This window comes from Oncorhynchus gorbuscha, linkage group LG16 (genome assembly GCF_021184085.1).
Source record: "Oncorhynchus gorbuscha isolate QuinsamMale2020 ecotype Even-year linkage group LG16, OgorEven_v1.0, whole genome shotgun sequence".
Taxonomy (NCBI): domain Eukaryota; kingdom Metazoa; phylum Chordata; class Actinopteri; order Salmoniformes; family Salmonidae; genus Oncorhynchus; species Oncorhynchus gorbuscha.
The window spans coordinates 39700845-39711897 of record NC_060188.1 but is presented as its reverse complement, the minus strand read 5'-3'; the positions used below and the strand labels follow the sequence as shown (position 1 = coordinate 39711897).

Here is an 11053-nt window from a genome sequence, read left to right as displayed (position 1 = left end):
GAGAATGCTGCTGGGGAAGTAATAGGCCTACTACTGCCATCTAAAACCTGGCGAGTTTAAATTGCAGACTTCCAACAACTTTTGTCATTGAAATAACCCAAAGGTAGGACGCACTGCATTGTTTGAGGAGACAGGTACAGCTTTACTTATCGTTCCACAGATTATTGCTGAAGTTAGTGCTTTAGTGCTTTCAGAACATGAAGGGCGGAGGTGAGAGGAGAGAGTTGGTATAGTGTAGATGCTATGGTTTGGGACTCTGTAGTTCTCCATTTCAACTGACATTAAACACAATATGTCATATGAAATGAATTCAATAATATTACTTACTGGGAGCAGAACCTCGCAAATATCATCAACATTCACTGACAAGGTTTACAAAAGTGTTCTAATAACTGGAATCATCTGAATAGCTGACTTTTTAGTGCTTACATGAGGGTTGTCAAATATTGACATTAACATTAGAAACCATGCAACCATACCACACCATGCAACCACATGACAAAATGTAGGTCATGTTCAATTTCAAAGATGTCGATTACGTAAACAACATATTCTTACTTAACATGAGATCTCAAAAAGCAAACATGTTTTAAAAAGCCTTTTTAATTTTGGTCCATGCAAATGAGATACACTGCTGATATTAAAAACATGTATAAAACTACATACTGTAGCTCCTTGCAATGGAACCTTCAGATTAAAGTATGAAAATGTATAAATAACATTTTGGTCAGAAACTTCTGCCACACTTGAGCTACATGTTATAAATACGAAACATCACACAATAAATTCATTTTCCTGCATAAACATTTTCGAGTAAAAGTATAATAAATAAGTAGACACAAAATTAAACTAAGACTACACATGTCTTATGAAACAGAAGTGCTGAATATAATTTGTTGCTAAAGTCAAATCTGATGTAAAAAGAACCATTTGGAATGTGTCACAAAATATCAACAATTTTGAATGAGTTGACTTTGAGTTGAGATTCTGAAAAAACTAAGACAACCCTTCAGTATGGAATGAAAGTGGTCTAAAAACCAACCCATCTGTCTGTTTTCAAGGAGAGGTGAAACAAGGCAGACGTGAGCTGAATCTTCTATGTTAGATACCGATAAGTGTAATGACAGGAATACAACAACATTTGATCAATACCACAGAGACAATTGAATAAAGGGAACATTTGCATTGGAATACATGACATAAAGTAAAACAGAACCACTAGTTGACTTAGCCTGGATAGCCACATTTTAATCCGTCCACAGAAGAAAAATGAGAAACCAGCAAAACAATTCATTGAGGTCTTTAAGGCTCTTTGTTGAGTGAGGCACTGTATTTTCAGGTGTGTTTATGAAAGAAAAACATCTCCATTTCAGTGTTGTTTTTGTAGCAAGGAGAAAAAGATAGCATTATAAAGAGTGATGTCAAAGTGTCCAACACTAATATCAACAGAACAAGGTTATATTCCTCTCTAATTTCATGTTAGGTGATACATGCTGTATCCCAGCGGCGTAGCGTACAGTCCCATAGGTGAGAGGGGCAGCATTGGACGGTGGTAGGGGTAGGACTGTCCGTACAGGGAGACAGCTGTGTGAAGTTGGGCACCCAGGGGCATGGGTAACGTAAAGCCCGGGTGCAGCACAGGTTTGGCAGCCATTTTGAGCTTCTCCAGCTCGGCTTCCTGTAGTCTCTTGGCCTTGGCCCGGCGGTTCTGGAACCAAATCTTGACCTGAGTCTCAGTCAGGGTCAGAGAGCTGGAGAACTCGGCCCGCTCTGCGATGGACAGGTACTGCTTCTGACGAAACTTACGCTCCAGAGCCAGGAGCTGGGAGGTGGTGAAAGGAGTACGAGGCTTTCTATTGTTCTTGTGCTTTCTCAGCGGACAGGTAGGACTCACCTGCCCTGGAGAGAGAGAGAGAGAGAGAGAGAGAGAGAGAGAGAGAGAGAGAGAGAGAGAGAGAGAGAGAGAGAGAGAGAGAGAGAGAGAGAGAGAGAGAGAGAGAGAGAGAGAGAGAGAGAGAGAGAGAGACAGAGAGAGACAGAGAGAGACAGAGAGAGACAGGATCAGAGTCAGTACTGATTTAATGTAACAAATGGATACTTGAGTGAGAAAGTAAATGTACTTAATATCCTGGTAGCCCTAATAATCGGATAGAAAATCTGTAGTATCATTCTGATACGTAAACTAACAATGTTAGAGAGAAAGCTGTTTGAGTGGGCCCAAAGTTATTTGGTTGGAGGCTGATAGCGATTTTAAACTCTGAAACGTAGGCTTACTAGTTTACCCAAGCACTGTACAAGTGAATGACCATGCATGAAATGAACTTCCTCTTTGCATAAAATAGACTGATTTTGAGCAGAGATTTCATATCTGATGCGGTCAACTGTTTAGACTGTTTAGACTTTAAAATGGAAATGGTCAAACATTGGAATGGGAACACATATCAATGGAGGAGATTAGTGTTATTTGTTGGAATGATTTTAAGTACTTTCAATCGCACTCCACACTGCCCTTTCCCACTTGACAAAAGGAACACCTATGTGAGAATGCAGTTCATTGACTACAGCTCAGCGTTCAACACCATAGTGCCCACAAAGCTCATCACTAAGCGAAGGACCCTGGGACTAAACACCTCCCTCTGCAACTGGATCCTGGACTTACTGACGGGCCCTGCCCAGGTGGTAAGGGTAGGCAACAACACATCTGCCACGCTGATGCTCAACACAGGGGCCCCTCAGGAGTGCGTGCTTAGTCCCCTCCTGTACTTCCTGTTCACCCACGACTGCGTGGCCAAGCATGACTCCAACACCATCATTAAGTTTGCTGACGACACAACAGTGGTACGCCGGATCGCAGACAACGATGAGACAGCCTATAGGGAGGAGGTCAGAGACCTGGCAGTGTGGTCCCAGGACAACAACCTCTCCCTCAACGTGGGCAAGACAAAGGAGATGATTGTGGACTACAGGAAAAGGAGGGCTGAACACGCCCCCATTCACATCGACAGGGCTGTACTGGAGCGGGTCGAGAGTTCTTTGGGGTCCACATCACCAACAAACTATCATGGTCCAAATACACCAAGACAGTCATGAACAGGGCACAACAACACCTTTTCCTCCTCAGGAGACTGAAAAGATTTGGCATGGGTCCTCAGATCCTCAAAAAGTTCTATCTACTGCACCATCAAGTGCATCCTGACCGGTTACATCACCGCCTGGTATGGCAACTGCTCTGCATCTGACCGTAAGGCGCTAGAGGATAGTGCGTATGGCCCAGTACATCACTGGGGCCGAGCTTCCTGCCATCCAGGACCTATATACTAGGCGGTGTCAGAGGAAGGCCCAAAAAATGTCAGACTCCAGTCAAGTCATAGACTGTTCTCTCTGCGCCAAGTCATAGACTCTCTGGCCCAAGTCATAGACTTCATAGACTGCTCCTTAACAGCTTCGACCCCCAAGCCATAATCAAATGGCCACACGGACAATTTACATTGACCCCCCTTTGTTTTACACTGATGCTACTCACTGGTTATTATCTATGCATTCGTCACTTTACCCCTACCTACATGTACAAATTACCTCGAATAACCTGTTCCCCCCACATTGACTCGGTACCCCGTATATAACTTCGGTATTGTTATTTTATTGTGTTACTTTTAATAGAATTCTTGTTTTATTTTATTTAGTAAATATTTTCTTAAATCTATTTCTTGAACCACATTGTTGGTTAAGAGCTTGTAAGTAAGCATTTCACTGTGGTGACAAACACAATTTGAGTTTGTGGTCATTCTGTAGCTCAGTTGGTAGAGCATGGCGCTTGTAACGCCAGGGTAGTGGGTTCGATCCCCGGGACCACCCATACGTAGAATGTATGCACACATGACTGTAAGTCGCTTTGGATAAAAGCGTCTGCTAAATGGCATATATTATTATTATTATTATTACAAACCACATAAACAAAAATGTATGTGGATATATTAATAAAACGCACAAATCAATGTAAGGGTTGGAAGACCTGCCTGACATGCCAATAAAGATACATAGAAATACATCTTATTATCCCAAATAAAGAGTACAAATTGAAAGATTATATTTCATGATAGACCCACAGTAAGCCATTTATTAACTCATTTATTAACTCAACTAATGTTGTAAAGACCCAGGCCTGTTTTTCCTAATACTTATTTTTCACATATTGTTTAATAAATGGAACGTCAAGACTTAAATGATCGTACTTTTTTTCTACACAAGCATTCAGATATAGCCTAGTTAATTAGGCATATACATAACAGTTATTACTTGCAAAAATATTTTTAGTTGAAACCCTGTCAAATAAATTGAATGTTTAGCCATGCAATATTGTGAGACAGCACATACCAACCAATTCAAATGGGTCGATTTGATTTTTTATTATACCATATGATATATATATATATATTTTTTAAATCTCTAAATAACAAATCAGTTATGATAAATAGTGAGGTAAGAAGTACACGTGTATACATATTCCAAATGTGTTCCAATTACTTAAAAGAAGCAGATTTGTATATCTTAATTTAAATGAAATTCTTTCACGTGAGTCTCCAAAAGTTACTCACGAGTTTGCGCTGAGAATCTTGGGCTCATAACCCATGGAGCACAGTCATCCGGCTCGGAGGACTCCGACTTTACGGGCGATGGTGGAATAAAGTGCTTTCGGATTCCCTCGGGAGGGCTGTATGTCTCTCTGCACAGGTACGGAGAGTTCTGAGTCTTTGAAAATGTAACCACAGAGACATTGTCGGGTTTGCTTGTAAACTCACTGTGAGTCTTTCTACCCGACATTATAGCCTCTACACTGAAGGGATGATGGTGTGTCGTCACTTGAGTTTTGCGGTCATCCATCGTGCTCTCCCGCTCGGGTCGGCTGTCCTCCTCCGATGAACTGCTATCCCTCAAACTCACATGGGTAGACATTTACCCCTATGTATGTCCCAATGGCACTCGGCAAGACTGACTGACAGTCGTAGCTACAGGTGGCGTTCAGATATCAGGACCCAAGCTGTCAAGTGTGGGGGTGAGTAAAAGAATCACGTGACGCCAGTGGAACTTTCGGCCAATCGCAGCGCTGCCAAAATGTAGGCGATTGGTCATTGATTGGTCTCTCACACAAGAGTTCAAAATATATGTAGTATATCACATGCATTTACTGTGACGGATAACTTCAAACCTAACCCCAAGAGATGTAAACACAGGCCCCATGCAGATAATTATGGAAGAGATAAACACAAATTAACAATCTCCATTGGGATATGCCTTTTCCTGATTGCAAAACGTTGTTGGTGCCTCAATTCAGGATACACACATTTGGTGGGAAAATGATTTCTTGCAGCCCTAGTCTGTATCATGCTCTCTTAAAGCTGCAATATGTCACTTTTTGGGCGACCCCAACAAATCCACACAGACATTTTAGTTGTAGACCTGTCATTCTCATTGAAAGCAAGTCTAAGAAGCGGAAGCGATATGTTCTATGTATGATATTTCTATGTTTCTTGTCCTTAAGTTTCACACAGCTGAAAATACAATATTTCTGGTTATGGAAAATATAATGTATTTCACAGTAGTTTAGATGGTACAATGACACTATGCTTGCTTGTTTTGTCACAAACTAAAATTAAGGGAACTATTAGAATGTTAGCATCCAGGAAATGGTGGAGCGATTTCTACACTGTGCATCTTTAAAGCTAGAATCCTTAGTTGCTAAATCCATTTAAAAAACTTTTGAATCAATTATATATAACTATTGATATTTGAAGAATGTTGTACCCCATCAGATAAGCTTATTTTACTGTTTGTAAACAATGTAAATGTAAAGAAAAAACAGGTTATAGCCACATAACATGGTTAAAACTATAATTTTGATATCATGGATGGTCAGTCCTTTGTCTATTACGTGTGGTTTCATTTCTCCAGGCCTACAGCCCTCAGCGTTTTTATTCAAACGCTTTGTTATTGTTTCAAGTAAGCATTCTAGCTTTAAAAAAAGTAGGCCTAGTTATTCTTCATCAAATATGCATGACCTTTGAAGAAGTGTAAATACCCTCACATACATTTTTTGGGGGGACAATGTTTAGAGCAGTCTTGAATGAATCTACTAGTAAAAACTGCTATTGGAAAGTGATTCTGAGACTCAGATTTGTCACTTTCAAATGTATTCCAAACAAAAACCAATGATTGCAGAGTTAAACAAACCATAGAACTCTATGCACAATGACTACTTTTAGCAATGTCCAATAAACATTTGACAAAAACACATTTACTTGAAGAAGAAGAACAGTGCAGATGCAAAGTTTGTTAACAGAAGGACGGTTTGTGCTGTTTGTCCCATCATTTGTATCTGCACTGTTCTTCAAGTAGATGTGTTTTTGTGCAATTTTCTGTGGAAATTTTTAAGAGGTCATTTTGTGTAGAGTTGTATGGTTTGTTTAACTTTGCAATCATAGGTTTTTGTGAAACATCTGAGTCTCAGCATCACTCTGTCACCATGGAATTGCCTTATTTCATTTTGACTTCAATTGTATCACTGTTTCATTATTCAGGCACATTTTTGAGACCGCCAAAATACTTATTCATACCATAGCCAGATTTTGTGTTGTTTTTGTTTTTTTTACATCAGACTTTCTGATTTCTACAAAATGTTTCTGTAAAAATCATTCATCCCTACAGTAGGCTGTACCTATGAAAATACAGTAGACTACAGAATTTGCTCAGTGCTAAAAAAAAATGTTTTCAAGATTCACAGCCCTGATTCCAATAGCCAACTAAGTTAGTGTGATGAAACAACAACTTTAATCAAATTCCTGACAATAATGAACTATGATCAAATGTGTTGCTCTTATTATGTAACATTACATTTCCACACAAAAACCTTTGCAAATTGTTCCGCGGGAAATAAGCAGCCACTATTTGAGAATCACAAGGTCTATCCCAAACTCAACTGCCCAGTTTGACTGGTAAGAGCAGTCATGCATGCGCTGGGGGCCTACAGGGCTGGGACTGAGCGAGGGCGCCATTCCCATGAGGCTGTGCGTTATTAAACAGGGTGATTTCACAGATAATCTGAGGTTTGCGAAGGCGCCAGTAAGCGGGCAGATGAAAGCCTCGCTCCTCAGGGGAGAAACTGTTGCAGTTTTGCGGCTCCACTCAGGAGCCACCTCCCCACTTGCTCTGGTCACGCCCCCACCCTCAGGCACCTTGTCGATCACAGTCCCGGGCCCTGCTACACACAGCCTGTCATAGGATTAAGTGGTAGTGAGACATGTAAACTACACGTAGCCTATAGTCAGCTCAATGCAATAGTGCTGTGGAAACTGATATGCGAGTAATGAAAAAGAGTGACTGAAGCCGTGTACAAACCGAACATAGACCAAGGTGATTTTCAGCAGGAGGAATCCCCTTGAGTGTCGGTAGCCTACGGTCCTCAGACAAATCATTCCTTTTAACATAATCTCTTTGGGTTAGATTTTTTTTAAAGGGGGGGAAACAATCTCCCTGAAAAGCGGAGGAGGAAAAACACCAGAAAACAGCTTCTGGTTTTGTTGGTATGTTTGGACACACCTCGAGCATTGTAATTACAGTCTGCACTTTGAAGTGGTGAAATGAAGGACTGTGTAATAAACTGGGTCTCTTGCACTCACAGCCATTGGGTCCACTTTATGGACACTCTGACCCAAAAGCACACTAAGTGCATGCTGATACTTTAAAGGATTCTCATTAGATAAACTCATGTGTAATGTTGCAAGATTGGTATAGTTTGTAACGTGTGAAACAGTGGAGGCTGCTGAGGGTAGGACTGCTCATAATAATGTCTGGAATGTGTTTGATACCATTCCATTAACTCCATTCCAGCCATTATTATGACCCGTCCTCCCCTCAGCAGCCTCCACTGATGTGCAAATAGGAACGTACCATATTATTAGGAGGTTCATCTCTCTTGGTAATTTTGTTGCTGTGCCAAATACTTAAATACTTCACTTTACTGTCGCTATCGTTGCACAGAAACATACATCTTGCAAGCTAAGAAGTGATGATTTTTGATAGATCAAAATATAACCCTGAACTAATCTTTGAAACTATGGGGAAAAAGGAGGGACTTTACATTGACACACCAGAAAGTGGTAATAACATTATTTGCCCAGATATCACTTATTTTCAGTATATTATTCTTATTCTCACATACCGGAAAATTTATTTACCTGATATAAGGTGTATAATACATGACAATAATACTGCATATTGGCCTGAAAAACAAGTCCTGTGTTGACGCCCTCTCTCTCCAGAAAGGCACCTCGTCAAACTCGCAGAGCATGTTTAAATAAAGGGCGCTCAGTTAAGCCAATCGCTGTCATCACATTGTTTTCCTTAACACCTTAATGTTCAGGAGCCCTGGTCTTTCAAACAAGCTTTAGCTGCAATGAACCTAAATTACTACCTCCTATTAGCTACAAGCAGAGGAGACTGCTATTCAGCAGGCAAAGAATGATTCTGCAATGTAATTTTTTTTTAAATGGATACTCACTTTGCTAATGACATCTGAAGATGTAATCTGTTGTTAGCCTCAGCTCCATTGTTGTGGTCAAGTCAGCTGCTGGTTGCAGGGCAACAATCAGCTGTTTTTTAATTTGTTTTATTAGCCTTATTCATAGCTGTAAAGGTGATATAGAAACAGTGCACATTGCCAACAAAGAGGTAACTCTCAGTGGACTTGTGGCAAAAGCTCCCATGTAGTATTTTGGCAAACTTGTTCTCTCAGGGAAATAGTATTCCTGCCAAGCGTCACCTCAAATAATTTCTGGAACTCTCCCTGACAATAAAATACTGTGGTACTGTGTAAGTCACTACCAATTAAGGTCCATATCTTTACTACACACCAACAGCTCCAAACCCATCATTATCAGACATTACTACCATTTCATAAATTAGCTATTGTACAGGGTTCAGAAAGTTAGGGCCTTTAAATAGAGCATCTACTGAAACATCACTGTCCAACATATATAAAAGGTGTGCATTCTTCCCTTTACAGACTAGTCATTACCCATCGCAATTACCGGTTCGAGGTGTTACAGCAAAGAGCTCAGCGAGTGTAGGCCTTACAGGCAACTCATGACTGATAGGCAACCACTACCAGAGTCTGCAGAGACAATGGTCTAATGTTAAAATGAATGAGTGAAGATCTATAGGAGGGAAATGCCAGTGCCAAGAGGCCTCAAGTCAACCCAAGCAGGGTTCCCATTCCAAACAAAAAAACATTGTTGAGGAGTGGAGGGTAGGGGCCTCTAGCTAGCTCCTTGGGCCTGGGCTGGAGCCCTCATATTAAAGGCCTGGAGATCTGCCATGCTCTGTAATCAGGGCACGATCAGAGCCCAGCCGCTGCGTCCCGGCTGATGGAGCCATTAGGTTTTATGACTCACCGTGTTCATGACTCCAGTTTCCGTGTCAGCCAGGGGGAGGGAGGAGTAAACCAAGGGGCCTCTCTCTCTCTCTCTCTCTCTCTCTAACATCCTTTGATTCCTGAGAGACAATGTCTTGATGATGTGTGACGGCTCTTCATTTACGACAGGGGTAGAAAACAAAATAAACCGATGCTTGTTATTTTGTAGTGGTATTGAGATGGTGTAATTGTTTTTAAATGGGCAAGCAAGGATGAATGTTGGTGAGACAGTTTCCAGATTTCAGGGAATGTACCTCTAAAACAAAAAAACAAAAAAAAAAACAAAGCAGGAATCTCTGAACGAGAAATCATAGCATCGTTAAAAGTCGATGGTGGATGATGGTTTGAAGGGCCACAACTTTCCCAGAAGACAAACCAATCATACCCCTTGACTGCTCAGAAGATGTCGTCTCAACATCCTAGCTTAGTATCCTAGTCTGTTTATCGGTTTTCAGCTGGCCCACACTCTAAAATGAAAAGGTTCCTGGAGTATCCTTAAAGGGTTCTTCAAATTGAAACTGTGGCAAACCCATATATGTTCTTTGAAGAACCCTTTAAATGAAGAACCCCTTTTAATGGATCCTTGAAGAACATTTTGAAGAACCTTTTGGGGTAAATTCTTTAACTGCCCCCTTCTCCCCTATTATTATTGTTAATAATCATACACATAACAATAATAACAATAACAACAATAACACAATATTGTATTTCTCAGTGTTTATTGTGATTTTAGTTGCAAAGCAGAATTTAAAATTCAAATATGAGGTCAACTCCCAGCAGAGCCACAAGTCCAATGGGTAAATCCTCTGGTATGTTGATGTTAATGTGTGGATGTTCTCCGTATCCACAGCCAGAATGATTTTGCAGTGCGTGGTGATCAAACAGGTTTCCTGTGAAATGAATCCCCAAAAAATCTGTGAATCCAAACAATTGTAGTTATACAGATGATTAACAAAACACGCACACTGTTTTGATCATGCTTTTCATACGCATACCTTGTCCATAATGTAGAGGCCTATGGGATATTCATTGAAGACGTAAGGCAGGAGGATAGTAAATGTGATCTGCATAACATAACGTACCAATAGCAATTGACATGCCTTTGTATGCCTCCTCGTCTGTATACCTGCAGACACAGGCACAAAAGTGAGCAGTTCAGTCGCTACACGCTATTACAGCTAGCCTTCAACATATTCTTATAGCCTACAGTACATATTCTTACATCTGTGTTGATTCATATCTGTTTTTCGAAAGATTTGCACACGTATGAAAAGATAGATGATGTCATCATAAAACAACATCCGTTTAGATCACACAAGGGACAAACTGTACCTTAAATTCAGATCTTTACATTTTTCAGTTAGGTGCCTGCACCTGCTGTCCTTTCAAATCCAAATGTCTCAGTTGGGCAGTTAGGTTCCTGCAAGAACCCCCACCAACTAAGGAAGTTCCTCTATGAACTTCACCTTCTATGGGGTTCTTGGAAGAACTTTTTGGGGGTCTTTTTCAGTGCCAAGAACCCCTAATTTTTAGACTGTATGGTTGGAGGGGGGGCTCTCCATTAGTCCAAAGGTAGGCATTTGACAT

The 11053-nt window shown here is 40.7% G+C and overlaps 1 protein-coding gene across 1 annotated transcript; it reads right to left on the bottom strand.

The window, feature by feature from the left end:
- Positions 1–585: 585 nt before the first annotated feature.
- On the bottom strand, positions 586–5035 carry LOC124000376 (homeobox protein MSX-2-like). The gene is made up of 2 exons (XM_046306693.1): positions 4596–5035; positions 586–1899 (listed from the first exon to the last, which is right to left on the bottom strand). Exons 1-2 carry the CDS (start codon positions 4951–4953, stop codon positions 1475–1477), a joined length of 783 nt encoding a protein of 260 aa, XP_046162649.1. The 5' UTR covers positions 4954–5035; the 3' UTR covers positions 586–1474.
- Positions 5036–11053: the final 6018 nt, after the last annotated feature.